Source organism: Crocodylus siamensis, chromosome 10 (assembly GCF_052110815.1).
Source record: "Crocodylus siamensis isolate JL-2025a chromosome 10, ASM5211081v1, whole genome shotgun sequence".
In the NCBI taxonomy this organism is placed as follows: Eukaryota; Metazoa; Chordata; order Crocodylia; family Crocodylidae; genus Crocodylus; species Crocodylus siamensis.
Window position 1 is genome coordinate 29,858,701 of NC_143404.1, and position 15,483 is coordinate 29,874,183.

At 41.9% G+C, this 15,483-nt stretch overlaps 1 protein-coding gene across 1 annotated transcript in view; it reads left to right on the top strand.

Annotated features, from left to right (window-relative positions):
- The window catches only part of DOCK2 (dedicator of cytokinesis 2), a 514,744-nt gene that overhangs the window by 456,500 nt on the left and 42,761 nt on the right, over positions 1-15,483 (top strand). Inside the window, exons 41-44 of the mRNA XM_090064272.1 lie at positions 1,832-1,973; positions 7,581-7,662; positions 10,659-10,743; positions 13,358-13,444. Of these exons, the coding sequence (XP_089920398.1) occupies positions 1,832-1,973; positions 7,581-7,662; positions 10,659-10,743; positions 13,358-13,444 (396 nt within the window). The remainder of the gene's footprint in view (positions 1-1,831; positions 1,974-7,580; positions 7,663-10,658; positions 10,744-13,357; positions 13,445-15,483) is intronic.

Here is a 15,483-nt window from a genome sequence, read left to right on the forward strand (position 1 = left end):
GTATAATATTTTGTAATATTCTAACATGCTGCTTCACTCCATCACTAGTCTTATAAATTTCTTCTGATTTACAGAGGTAATCAATAGGCCTGTGTGAATAGGGAAGTATTCGATTTGGATTTGGACGATTCTGAGGACAGTGATTCAATTCGGCGATCAGTGAAACAAATCACCAAATTCAATCACTGTACCCATTCAAATCGGCCAAATCAGAATCGGAAGTTCGGCGCCGATTCGGAGATTCAGATTGGCTGGGGAGAGGCAGGAACAGCTGGGTGTTTTCAGGTTCTCCTGTGGCTTCTCCGGCTGTGCCTGACTCTCCTCGGGTGTGGGGAGTCACAGGAGAAGCCCCTATGGCTGCCCTGCCCGGCCCCAGCCCCAGCCCCAGCCCAGTCCAGGCACTTCAAAAAAAACAAAACAAAAAAGAAGCAGCCCCATACTTACTGACTGCAACAGTGGTGACTGGGGCCTCTGGGTGCTTGTGACAGAGCCCCCCTGTGCAGCACAGGGCAGTGGGGGGCAGCAGGAATAGCCCACCACCTTGCACCCACGCAGCAGCTGCCCCATGACAGTGCACAGTGCCCTGCCAAGCCATGCTGCACCTGTGCCGTGGGGCAGTTATGTGGGTGCCAGATGGGGGAGGGGGCGGTGATCCCCACTCCCTTGTGCTGGATGGGGGAGTCCTGCTGTGAGCCCTCAAAGGCCCTGATTGCTGCTGCTACATCCGGTGAATGTGGGGCTTTTTTTTTTTTTTAAGTGAAGGGGTGCTGAGGCCGGGCATGGGATGGGGCCGGGCAGGGAAGCCCTGGAGGCTTCTCCCACAGCTCCCCCCACCCAGGGAGAGATAGCCGAAGGAGCCATGAGAGAACCTGCAGCCACCCAGCTGTGCCTGCCTCTCCCCAGTCAACCCGAATCTCCGAATCTTTTCCACATCAATTTGGAGGCTTCAGATCTGATTCCCTATTGAATTCAGATTTGGAGATTCAGCTGTCGAATCAGGCCAAATCTCTTCCAAATTGAATCAGTGACTAAAGCTTCGCACAGCCCTAGTAATCAACATAAAGGGTTGCAATCTAACATTTCTATCAAAAAATGTTCACCTATCCAGTCTTCTGGATTGTTGCATGGGGGGACCTTGTATCTTGTTTGATTTGTTTGATCAGACAATATCTAAACAGGAGCACATTTTCTCCACAGTAAAGGTTTAAGGTATTTGTCTACTAATCCTCCTTTAACTTAATTGTAATTCAATTCCACCATCACTCTAAAAATAATGAGTAGGTGTGTTTTGTGTAATTATGAAGGCATCTTTGTCTTTTGTTTCTGGTACTATAAAGTGAGTTTGTCATTAACACCAAGTAAATCCAAACCATAAAAGAGCTTTCTCTGAAATAAGCTGTATTGTACGAGCAGTTTACAGTAATGTGGGGGAAGGAAGCAGAGGAGGTCTTATACAAATATAATAAAGCACTGAAACATGAACAAGGTTGTTTTTTTCAAAGGAATGTATATTTTTTAAAAAGAGGAAACAGATTTTCTTCCTTTTAATTATTGCTTTAATGACATACCCTAAAGGCTTGTGTTTTTTTTCTTTCTGGGTCATAGAATGCAGTACTATCTTTGGGGAATTAGTGACACTTCCCTGTAGCTGCTGAGAGTGTTTTATGTGATTGATAATACATTTTTAAATATTTGTATTACAGTACCATTCAAAAGCTACAGCCAGGTTCATAAATTATGTTGTGCTCTGCACTGCACAAACTAACATATACACGTGGCCTCTATCCCAAAGAACTTAGAGTCTAAAAATTATAAAATTTATCTTTTGCAGAACAAAGTCTTCATTTATCGGGGTAAAGAGTATGAGCGGAGAGAGGATTTCCAAGCACAGCTGATGAGCCAGTTCCCAAATGCAGAGAAAATGAACACCACTTCGGCCCCTGGAGATGATGTGAAAAACTCTCCTGGTCAATGTATCCTTAAAGATGGGAATTTATAGAATAAAGAAGAAAAATAAAGCCTTGTTTTAGCAAGCTTGCCTGACAGCATTACCAATTAAGTTATAAGTTACTGGGTGTATCTACATGAGCAGTTAATGTGATGCAATGAACTCTGGAGCAGTTGGAGCTGGAGTAAACAGCTCCCAGGCACAGCATCTACATGCACACCCAGGACAGCAGCAATTTGAGCTGGGGCAGAGCAGGTCCAGGCTGGCAAGGGGCACAGGGTCAACCCTGGGCTTTGGGTCGTGACTTTGAGTAGTAGAGAGACCAGCTGGGGCAAAAGGGCACTGAACCTGTGAAGCTGTGTCCACCGCCAAGTGTGCTGGGGAACCCCCCCACGCTCCCGTGGGACATTCTATCTGCCCCAGCATCTTAACATTCACGAGTTGCCTGGTACCTTGGGGTATGTAGAAACAACATATAAAGCTGTGTCTATGTCCGAATCATCTAATCTCTCTGAATTGATTTGGAGGCTTCCAATTTGATTCAGAGAGATTAAAGGGTCTCCTGATTTGATTCAGATTCGGTGATTCAGCCACTGAATCAGGCCGGATCTTTGCCAAATTAAATCAGCAACCAAAGCTTTGCACAGCCGTACTGCCTGGCTTCCACTCTAGCCTCCTAGGGTCTCACCCTGCTTCACTTCCTGTCATGCCTTTGTTGTGAAGAGAGGAAGTTGTCCTCAGAGGCTGGTGATCTCTGGTTGCTTGCTCTCTCTCTATGCTAGGTCCTTCTCTTGGGTTCAACCTGGCCCACCTAATTAGGTTCTAGCCCCACCACCCACAGTCTCTTGGCTTCGGGGCTTTGACCCCACTGTCCCTAATCACCTTGAGAGCTAAATTCCTGGACTCCATCCTTCCCTACAGCTATGCCCATGCCTCCCAGATGTTAGTCTGTCCACAGCTTGGTCCTCCTCAGCCCTTCTGCCTTAACCCCCTTTTATTCTGGTTGCAGGTTTCCAGCCTTGGCCCACTGGTTCAGGCCTGGCTCTTGCAGCCTCAACCCTTTCTGTATTTCAGATCTTTGGGCCCCTTAGCCTTGTCTTGCACCTTATCCTAGCTCCTAGCATCCCTGACCCAGGGCAAGGCTGCTCTGTTTCACCCCTACCCTTAAATGGGCTCAGCCTCCTAAGACACCTGGTTCTGCAGGGCTGCTCTTTCCTGCCTCTAAATTGTTTAGGCTTCTGCTCCACATAAACAGCTGGGTCTCAGACCCCATGCTGGGTGTCCCTGCAGTGCCCCTGTGGCTTCCTATTCACCCCTGTCACCCACATCTGGTCCTCTGGTACATGTTAGCTACAATGCCCTCTTAAACCCCCTCCTGGGTCTGCCAGGGTCCTATCTACTCCTATCTAGTAGCTGCTGGCTATCAAATCTTCTGGGCCCAGTGGTGGCTGGGTTCCATGTTGCCACCCAGCCCAGCAGGAGTCGCCCTCTTAGCGGGAGTGAGGGTCTGGTTGAGCGGCCAGGCTTTTAGGTTCTCTCCACCTGCTTTATCTTCTCTTTGGCTGTGGGTCCCTAAATAGTCCAATACCCTGCTGCCTTCAGGTGTTATGGCTTAAGCAACTGAGCTGCAGCCACTGCTCCCATCCCTGCTGTCCTTTACTCTTAGAGGTTTTCCTCAGCTGCTTGTCTTTCTGCAGCTGGCTCCTGTCTAGCTGCCTACTTAATTGCAGCCCTGCAACTGCTATCCTACCTCTGAGGTAGCAGGGGTGAGACAGCCCTGTTATATTCCCTTGTTAATCTGCTTTCTTCAAAGCTAAACATACCCAGCCCTCAGCCTTTCCTCATACTATTTTGCCTTCCAACCCCTTTATCAGTGGCATAATTAAGGTGGGGTAACTGGAGCAACTACGCCAGGTGCCTCTTTGGAGGAAAGAACAGCAGCTGCCAGGAAGTGCACGATTGTCTTGGCAGTGTGGTGGCAACCAGAAGTCACTATTGTCCCTGTGTCCTGGTTGCCTAGCAACATTACAACACTGCTGCCCTTTTTCATTTTTGTTGTCTGCTTCTGGACCCTTTCCAGCTTCTCCACATCCTGAAAATGTGGAGCCCAAAAACCTCAGACAATACTCTAGCTGCGGCCTAACTAGTGCTGAATAGAGTGGTACATTCACTTCTTGTGTTTTACACACAATACTCATATTGATGCAGCCAAAATTACGTTTGGTTTTTGTGCAGCTGCATCACATTGCTGACTCATGCTGAATCTGTGATCTGCTAAAATCCCCAAATCCCTCTCAACAAAACTACTGTTCCATTTATCTCCCATGTTGTATTTGTGCATTTGATTATTCTTCTTTAGCATCTTTTATTGTGTTTAATTTCATTCTGTTGCTTTTAGACCATCTCTCTAAGCGATCACTACCATGAGTTAGGACATTTGAGTTCTGCCACTCGTGGTCTCCTAGTTTAAGTGAGAGTTACCACACTGTAAATCATTATTATAGCTGCAGCTCATGCAAGCATAGAAGTGAGAGATTAAGTGGTTCTCAGCCTTTTTCACACTGGGACTCATTAGCATAATTATCAGATTGCCGCAGCCCACAACCCCCTGGCCCCAACCCACACAGTCTCTCTCTCTCTCTCTCTCTCTCTCTCTCTCTCTCTCTCTCTTTTCCTCCTCCTCTGGGTGCTGCATCCAGCCCCCTCACTCCCTCTTTGGCTCCTGGGGCTGCTCTCATGATGCTGCATGCTCACCATGCCCTTGACTGCATGCAGGCTGTCAGTGTTGCAGCCTGCATGGGGAAACCACTCAATTCCCAGGGACCTCCCTCTGGCCCTTTACAATTTTCTTGCGACCCACTTTTGGGTTGCAAACTACAGGTTGAGAAACGCTGATAGAGGATGAAATGGAAGAAAAATATAGTAAGTTCTCAGCTAAGAAATTATAGAAAGGGCACAACTGTTATTCCCCCAACTCATTGATAATATTATTTCTAAATTTCTGAATGATCAATTTGTAAATGATTTTTGGATTAGGACATAGACTTGAGATCAAGGGACATGATCTTTTCCTGGCTACCTGGCTAGAATGGATGTACTATGCTACCTTGAGTAAAATGTTTCCTTTCTCTGTACCTCCATTTCTTCACCTGTAAGAGGCGGGTAGGGATCCTTACCTTAAAAGGGGACTACAAATATTCATATCCATGAATACTGCTAAGTGCTGTGAGAGAGTCCGTTTAATGGTTTTCACTGAATGTTTTTAAACACAATTAATATGTGTATTCTGCTTGTGACATCAAACCTTTCAAACTGTTAAATTCAGTTAATTCATAGTTTTCACAGCACACTATATTGTTTATATTCTTTCAGTATGTCTTGGTTCCCTTCATTCTATGATATTTCTGAATTACAAGAAAGGCAATATTTTGTAAAAATGTCATGTGTTAACATTTCACTATTTATTTGGTTAAATGGCATCTTGTACTTTGATTTTTAATTGCCCACTCTCATACTGACATGGACATAAAGTCTTATAACCATTTTGCGTATCTTTAAAGAAATGCTATATAACAGCTTGTCAAGATATCATCTGTTCCATTCTCAGTCCCTGACATTCAAAGGAAAGAAAAACACTTAAAACAAGAGGCTCTTATTGTTTTTAATTCACCCTTTGCCCTGCCTGTTTTCTACAGCTTCAAAAATACATAGATATGTGAGAGCTTTTGAAATCCAGGCAGGCTCTTCTTATCTACAGGGCATCATTTTTTGGAAAGCTGTTGTAATTACCAAACAAACACACTTCATTTTTATTTGTACATTGTACCTTATCTAACTAACTTTCCTCCTCTTCTAAAAATACTTGTTTTATCAAAAACAAATTGGTGCACAGTGATACTATGCAAAACAATACCTCCCCACTTCTCCCTCTTGACCCCCACATGCACTTATATCACTTACATTAATGTTTCAGTTATCTTTGTGTTGTGGTTTTTATTCATGAATCGAGGAATATTTTAAATTTGCTCTTCACTGCTACTCAGATAGGCAAAAGAACTTTTTTTTAAGAGCTCTTGATGAAAAGCAAAACTAATGATCAAACATCAGTGAGATTAAAAGCTTTGGAGGAGGCTATTCACCAGAGGTCAGCTCTCTTGTGCTGACAGCTAGCTTCATTGCCAATAGTATCTAAAGGAATTTAGCTGTGTAGAGCACTCATTTAATAAAAGGATGAAAGCATATTTAAGTGGCACTTCAATTTCCAGGTTTGCTAATATGACCTGCTAATATAAACTTCAAAGCCTTCTTCCTAGTGTGTATGCCCTCCTCTCAAACAGTTCTAGGGCAGGTCATCTATTTTAATCTTGTTTTTAGGTGTGCACATACAGTTTATCTATCACCCTTAATTGTAACAAGATTGGTGAGCTTCTGTGTTAGAGGCCTGTAAATTGGCAGATTGCCTGTCACCTGGTATTTCTGGGTCTTAAAGGCATTTCATTCTAAATTGTCATTGGCCTTCATTAAAAGCCACATTCAAGATCACCTTGAACATTCTTCTTATGGTGACTTCACTTATAAATCTACCTTCCTTCATGTTTTTTTGTTGTGGTGGTCTCAAACAAAATACTTCTCAAAACACCATTATCCAGGTTTAAAAAGGAATTTAATGTATCTGTTTGAGAAGTCCCTTGTTGATAGCAGAATTTTCTTTTTCATCATGTTCTTATTTGAATCTTTGAGGAAACATTGCTTTGGATCAGGATTCAATACTCCTCAAATTCAGGGTGGAAGGAAATGTGATAAGCAAAGGATAAGGTGTTCAGTTCATGTCCTTGACTACGTTTAGATTTTTTTTTAACTGTACATATTCATAGACTTTCCTCTGGCCCATTCTTGAGTTTATCCTCAAAACATTCCAGTGAGGTGAGGAAGTACATGAGAATTGAAGGATGAGGCTTCCCAGGGGAAATACAGGAAGTAGTCCTCTTCCCAGGGGAAATACAGGCATATCCAATAATGGGAGATATGGACCACTGGACTGATTTTTTTTCTGAAAGGATTAGATGCTGTCATACTTATTCCTTAAGCAGTAGGAATATTGCAGCGCCTGGGGTATTTCTACACATAGGGAAAGGAGTTACAATATGACTTTAACTGATTAAGAATTGTGTAAAAGTATGGTATGCATACATTATATTATAATTAAAAGAATCACTGTCACAGGGGAAGGAAACATAAAATAAAATTGAGCTAACATAATATGGCTAAAGATTTACAATGTGACATTTTGTCCAATCAATGCCATGAATTATGCCTGTGTCAAACATAAGTAGCCAAAAGATTCCCATCAACTGATTCATTACAAAGTGGCTTTGTTCTGTAATAAAAACAATGATTCGGTGCAATACATTAAGCCACAGGAATTCCAGCTTAAATGGTACTCAGGTGACATGCCATATTATGTACATATCAGAGTTATGGTTAAGCCAATACGCATACCAATTGGCAAATATTTCCTTTCCTGGCCCCTCCCCCTAAAAAGGTTATACATTAGAAAATATTATTTGATTCCTAGACCATTGAGAACATTTCAGATTCATGCTTGATATACCCTTAACCCATGTGATTTTAGATATTCAGTGTTTTACAGTGCAACCTGTTCTGGAGGAGCATCCCAGATTCAAAAATAAGCCAGTACCTGATCAAATTATAAAGTATGTTTAGGTCTGTGTGATAAATGTTGCTGCGAAATTTGTGTGAGCCTAAGTCCAAGGAGCCAAGTTATTAATTTTTTAACAAAGCCCTCTTTTTGGTAAACTGAGGTACAGACTTCTGCCTCACTAAGAATCTCCTGCCATTTCTCAGAAGAATGTTAGCTATTTTACATATGACTATATACGTACAAGAAAAAATCAATTTAATCAAGGTACCAAGGCCAAAATCTGTATAAACATTCATTTGCTTCCGTTCAAGTTGGACTGCAGTTTGTATGGCAAAGCAGAATTGTGGCATACTTTGCTTTTTTCATCCTGCTGCAAATATGGGTTTCAACTTAGCCTCTAATGCAAACAGTAGATAGTGATCTTAAGGATGATTTGTAATATAATGACTTATTTACATATGCACAATGCAGTGATTCCCAAACAGGATGTCATGACACCCAGGGGTGACATGAGATCTTTTGAAGTGTGTTATGGTGTATAATGAAGTCCCTGTCTGGCCTCTCCCTCTTCCCCTCCCCCCCCCCTACTACCCAGCCCTCCATGTGGGGAGGTGAGTACTGTAATCATTGCATTCTTTTTTTTAAATGGGATCTGGCTCAGTTCACAAAAGTTATGAGGAGGTCATGGAGTCTAAGGAGGATTAGAACCACTGCCCTTTGCTTTGTGGATTTTATAAGGAAGCAAAAGTTTAGTATCCAACTTCTGCTGAACGTCCATGGTAATTGTGCACCAAATTCTCTTTCATACTCCCAGTCTATTATCATAGTACCTGTTTTGGAGATCTCATGGCCTCCAGAAAGAGTCACAACCGTCCCCTCTCTCTCCCCTTCCCCCCCCCCCAATTACTGAACCAGCTTTTGTCATCACTTAACAATTATAGTTCACTAGCCTATGCATGGTACTCATTAGCATTCAGTAGCCATAAGATGCTCTCCTATTTTGCCTTATTTTCCTAGTGTATTTATCAGTATCCATTTTCTGGATATTTCCTAAAACTCATCCTTTTCTTAACTCTGCTGTCATCTGGTTTTGCTGTTCAGATCCCAAGGTGCCTATTACTCCAGATCATCCTTCTCACTCCAAGTCTGGCTTGACTTCCCCCGCACCTTCTCCCCATCTCCCTACTAACCTGTCTCTAGCTTACAGAACTTCTGGCTTTTGTTCCTGAAGAATGCCTTCAGTCCTAGAAAGTAGCTCCTCCTTTCCAATCTCCATAGCTGGGTCCTGCTATTGTAATTCAATGTCTCCAGCTCTCTCTGTAGTATCAATATAGAAATTGCAACCAATTCCAGGAGAAGTAGGAGTCTCATGCAATAAATATGATAGAAAAATAAAGATAGATTTTGAAATCTAAGCTATGCCTTCCCAATTAAAACCTGCTTTTAAAACTGGTAACGGATAAAACATCCTGTGAATCTGGTCCTGTTTTGACTAGAGTGCAAAATGACTTGGTTGACAAAGATTATTGAAATCCCTGTGCAGAGAACTCATTTTTCCTTTGTAGTTATGCATCTCAACTGTAGAACTAGCCAGACTGTGTTGTATTTTCTCTGTACACATTAGGAAAGATTTATTTTTCAGAAGAGTACTTGATTATGACTATATTTCTTAGTTACATTATTTGATTTTAATGTATTACTTCTTCTAAACTACATCAAAATATATGTCCTCCAAGGGGCCATATAAAGAGATTTGCCTTGATATAGAAGTTTCTCTCTTTAATCAGTGTCACTTATCAAAGAAGTTAATTTTACTGGTTTATCAGGTTTGGGAATCAGAAGCTCCCATGAACAAGTGTGGTCAGACTAATACATTTCCATAATCCGCCACAGTAGTGTAATTAGGGGCGGGCACAAGGGCACCTGGCTTAGGCACCAAGGTAAGAAGGGCTCTGGGATCACCCCTAACCCCCACTCTGGCAGCACTGCTATGCTGGGAACTGCTTGGTTGCTGTTGCTTTAAGAGCAAAAGAGCATGCAAGGCAGCAGCAGCTCCACTGGGACTCCTTTGAAGCCCAGAGTAGATACAGCTACTGTCCCTATCCTGCTCTCTGAACCTATGCCTCTGCTGAACCTAAGTGCCTCCTGCCCCTGTTCTAGGGAACACGTGTCTCTTTCACTCCCTCCTCCCACATGCTGTCCTGCAGAGTGCATCTCAGGTGCTATCTTGGCTTGTTACATCACTTGGCTGCCAAAATATTATTTGGTTATTTTTGACCTTCAGCCTGAGAATATAAGTGTTGTGGACCTGGAGTTATGAAATAATATTTTACTCTGTACAGTGAATCTTTATTTGGCTTTGCTTTAAATGAAATTGCTATAAATAAAAATTATTCCCTCTTCCTATGAGGAGAAAAATATTTAAGGGCCAGGAATACACATTTTCTCTTCTTTCAAGTCAAAAATCAGTGCTCTAGAATAATAATAAGGTGGTTAGAGGGAATATTTATGTTCTTCTTGCAAGATAACAGTGATTGAAAATTATTCCTTAGCTCAGTTGATACACAATAGATGCAAATTATGCACTCTGTCTTGATAGTCTAATTCTACAAAGTTGATTTCAAAATTCATGTTTTCATTATAAGAAATGGCTGTTTATGGTTTGATGTTTAATGACTAGTTATTTTTTCTGCATTGCAAGCAGTTTTTATGGAAAATTGATAAACTGATTTGGCATTGGTAGCAGCTGAAAAATTGCACATTCCAATAGCACTTGATGCCCTGTCAATAGTACATGTGATAGGCATATTCTGGAAAGCTTGCATATACAAGGTGACCCCTCCAGGCTTCAGCTGGATCAGGTCTGTGATGGAACTTAGTATGGGTGAAGAATTTGTCTCTTGAGCTGTCAATGAAGACCTTTCTCATGCATAATAAATTCAATTTTAACTAAAAAATTCAAATGAAATAAAAGAAAAAGTCTACATTGATGGTAGGATCTGGTTATGCCTAAATTTGTTTTACATTAATCTTGTATAAATCTTTCAGCTTCTATAAGTCCAACTATGTGCAACGATTTCACTATTCAAGACCAGTCAGAAAAGGATCTGTTGACCCTGAAAATGAATTTGCTGTAAGTAACTCTTTGGAATGGGAGTGCCTTTTAAAATGTGTTAGAGGTGCTGTGGTTATGAATTAGGACCTAGCTACTCCAATAGTCACTTCCAGCTTCTTGCTATGAAAGCCCTTGTTTCCAGATCTGAAACAAGACCTATTTTTGTTTCATAAAATTTAAAGAAAAATGAAATGAAAATGGTGGGGAGGCCTCTCCATTTCTGTAATATGACCATACACTTTTCCTTGTATTCTCATTTGTACATTTTACATTACTATCTGAATATTTAGGTAAAACGTTCAAATAAATACATTAAATAAAATCACATCAAACAATGAAGTCCTCCTACAACAATTTTTCAATGTTAAATGAGACAAAATGTAAATGAATAGCAATGAATTGTGTTGGCATCAGTGCTTTGTAATGGTTCTGTCTATAAGGTAGCAGTATTATAAAGAATGTAGATTGTCTGTTTTCATCAGTCACTTAAAGTGTTAACAGAGCTAGAGTTTTGCATATACTATTCTTACCTATATCATCTGTTTAATTCTACAGCTACAAATAATCTTCATAGTTTTAATATACTGTGAGGTCTTTGTGACTATAAATTATTATTTTATAGTGTCATGTAAGCAATGAAGTAAGTTTTCATACTTTTGCCATATAAATATCTAATGTTTTATTGGTTATGCCATAAAATTATGCTTTCTAGTCTGTATTTTCTAGTTAAATCTTTATGTTAAACCAATACAGTTAGGAAACTGGTAGGAGTAGCATTTTTTCCAGACTTATCCGAACAGCTTATTTCAAATTTTTATGAAGCACTTAAACTTTATCTGTGATACGATCAGTAAGATGGTCTAGCATCAAAAAAAATAAGGCTGGAAGTGACGTCTGAAGGCCACAGAGAAGTAGGGCTAGTAGGGACTTCCAGAGGTGATCTAGTCAAACCCCCTGCCTGTGGGAAGATTATGCCTATCCAAAGCATACCATTGAAATCCTTGTCTAAACTACAGTGAAACCTACACAGGCAACCATGACATAAAAGCACAAGGAATAGCACCGTAACCTGGCACAGATAAAACAGGGGAACAATGGCAGACAGTGTCCTGCTGCTGCAAGGGTTGTTAAAATATGTTTGAGAGAGCCCAGTTATGATTGGGATCTGTATAACTTTCCCAAATCTAGAAATAATGCCAGACCCCTGGCAGATGTTAAAATAATGGTGCAGTTGAGATCTGAGGAATTGTAGGCCCCATACCAAAAATTACACTTCCTGCCATACCAGATGTACGTGGCAAAATAAGCAGTGTTGGGGATGAGGCATAAAATTCCTCAGAACACAGTCACACTATTGCAGATTAGACAGAGAATGGTTCTGCCCCAGATCTAGAGACTGAAATATCAGGATTGGGCATGCGGAACCAGGAACCAGAGATGCCCCCAGCCTAGTCCCCAGGGATTGTGCAGGGCTGGTCCTGACATGGCTGATTTTTGGCACTGTCTATGCACAGCTCTGGGTCTGGTTCTAACCTGGGGCTATCTGAGGCCAGTGCTGACAAGAAGGTGATTGCGCTAGTCCCAAACAGTCTTGGGTGTAGTTTAAGACCTGGAGCTGTACAGGGCTGATGCCAAAAATCAGTTGATAGTTGATTCTTGACATTGTTGGGCAGCCCCACTTTGGAACATAACACATGCCATATGTACCAGTAACAAAGGAGTGCTACATTATATGGGAAATATCTTTGTGGTTGGTTTGCCATTTTATGGAATCATATATTGTCTAAACATGTAGCATATTGTAATTTATGGTGCAGTTAACACAATAATGAAACCATAACTGTGATGTCTGCTAGGGGCCTCAGGTGGCACAAAATCAAATATTTGTTCTGTTTTGAACTTTAATGTGCTAAGTCAGTCATTCAGACAGGGTCTTTTTGTGGAAAGGAGAGGCTTGTAACAGATAATGCTTAGAAACCACTTGACAAACCATATCTGATTAATCCCTGTAAAACAGACATTTCAGGAAGGTAATATGTACTGTAGACATATGTGAATTGAAATAGTTAAACTGTGTTTGCAGTTCTACCTAGTAAAATTCCCACTCTGGCTACAACTAGTTCAGCTCAACTGTTAGCAATAACAAGAGGAGCATAGGGTACATGGTCTGCTAGCATTTTAATCCACTCTGTTGTCCAATTCCATTAAGAGCAAAATGTGGCTAAAATGCTAGCTGCTTTCCATGACACTATTGCTAGTGTTAGTTTTGGGGACAATTTTTGTTAGTTTTGGTGACAAATTTTAAGAAAATGCAGTCCAGTGCTGAGAAGGCCAGAGTAAGTGATTTAGCCACAAAGATACACAGTTAGGGCAGAGTTGGGAATGGGTGTTAGAAGATTCAATATTTATTTTGTTCCTTAGTTTGCATATACCGAGTTTTTATTTTGAAATCAATAAACAATTTATGCAAATTACCATGCTAGATTCATTTTACAGAATCTGTTTGTGGAAAAAAATGTGCATATTTTTGCCTACTTTTAATAGGATAATATTAATCAAATTTTAATTAGTCTGGAAGACTAAGGTCTCAATTCTGACTGTTCTCCCTCCCTCTCTCTTTTTTTCCTAATAGTCTATGTGGATTGAAAGAACATCATTTCTTACAGCCTACAAACTTCCTGGAATTCTGCGTTGGTTTGAGGTTGTCTCAATGTCACAGGTGTGTATAAACATGCTAAGTATTCCGGTATATGAATTAGTTCATATGAATACAATATTGAGCTTCTATACAGATTGATTTTGAGATAAATCATTCAAGACATTGTTTTTACCAGTGTATTCACCTTGTTTTATTTTTAATGACACATTCAGGACTATCACTCTGAGTCCTTTGAATTTCACCTGTATATATTATTTTAATTTTGGACTTCACATAGACATGGACAGATGTGCACCTTTACTCAAGTACAAAAAGTTATTTGTTTATCAAAATATTTTCAGGGTCATGTTGGCAATGTATTTATGACCCAGAGGCCTTGTTCTGGATGGACCCAAACCCTCAGACCAACCATAGTAGATGAGCAGATAAGAATAATACAAGTCATTTTCTAGCACATAACAGATAAGAATACTACAAACAATTCTATGTATCTACCAGTGCTAGGGCTGTCATCAGAGTCAAGGAACGACTGGCCAGGACGCAGGCTTCACTCTGAGGTTCTCTCTTGAATGTCAGATGTCAGCAGCCTGGAGGTTGGAGACCAAGGCCCACCCCTCTCCCCCAGTGGGGTGGATGAGAAGGCCTGGTGGTATGTCTTCTCTCCACTGTGCCTTGGGTTACCCCGTTGGAGACCCTTTTCTGCTCTACAGTCCCTGCTTTTGTACTGTTTCTCCCTCCTGATGACTCTTGATCCATGGGCATCACTGATTGGCAGACTGTTCCAGACCTTGGGGGCTCGGACAGTAAAGAAATTCTTCCTTATGTCCAGCCTAAAACGGTCTTGCAGGAGTTTGTGACCGTTCGACCTCGTCATCCCTTGGGGCGCTCTGGTGAACAAACGTTCCCCCAGATCCTGGTGGTCACCCTTGATAAACTTATAGGTGGCCATCAGATCACCCCTGAGCCTACGCTTTTCCAGGCTAAAGAGTCCCATGGCTCTCAGCCTGTCATCGTAAGATCTGTTTTCCTGACCTCTGATCATGCGCGTGGCTCTTCTCTGGACTCTCTCAAGCTTCTCCACATCCTTTTTGAATTGTGGAGCCCAAAACTGGACGCAGTACTCTAGCTGCGACCTCACCAAGGCCGAGTACAAGGGGAGAATGACATCCCGGGATTTGCTCGAGAAGCATATATGGATGCAAGCCAGCGTTTTTGTCGCTTTCCTAGCCGCAGCATCGCATTGCAGGCTCATGTTCATCTTGTGGTCAATGATGACCCCCAAGTCTCTTTCTTCTATAGTGCTAACCAACATAGCACTGCCAAGCCTATAAGGGTGCTGCAGGTTTTTCCTCCCAAGGTGGAGAACCTTGCATTTTTCGGTGTTAAACATTATGAGGTTCTTGTCTGCCCATTTGCTAAGCTTGTCCAGGTCAGCCTGGATCACCCACGTATCTTCTGGCGTGGATGCTTTGCCCCAAAGTTTGGTGTCATCGGCGAACTTGGCCAGTCCACTCCTGACTTCAATGTCTGCATCATTAATGAAGATGTTGAACAGGATGGGTCCCAGGACAGAGCGTTGAGGGACCCCACTGGTCACAGGACACCACGATGAGTGACTGCCATCAATCACAACCCTCTGGGTCCGACCACGGAGCCAGTTTCCCAGCCAGCAGATCGTGGTGGAGCCAAGGCCACAGCTGGCCAGTTTGGCCAAGAGGTGATCATGGGATACCAGATCAAAAGCTTTTTTGAAGTCAAGATATATGACATCAATCTCTTCTCCCTTGTCCAGGTGATAGGTCACCTGGTCATAGAAGGAAATGAGATTGGTCAAACAAGACCTACCCGCAACAAACCCGTGCTGGCTATCCCTTAGAATGTTAGCCTGGGCCAGTCCACCAAGGATGGCCTCCTTAATACACTTTTCTAAGATCTTCCCCAGGATAGAAGTCAGGTTAATGGGCCTGTAGTTAGCCGGATCCACTCTCCTCCCTTTCTTGAAGATCGGCACCACATTGGCCTTCTTCCAGTCTTCGGGCACTACCCCAGAGCGCCAGGAGTTTTCAAAGATCCGTGCCAGGGGCTGGGCTATGACGCTC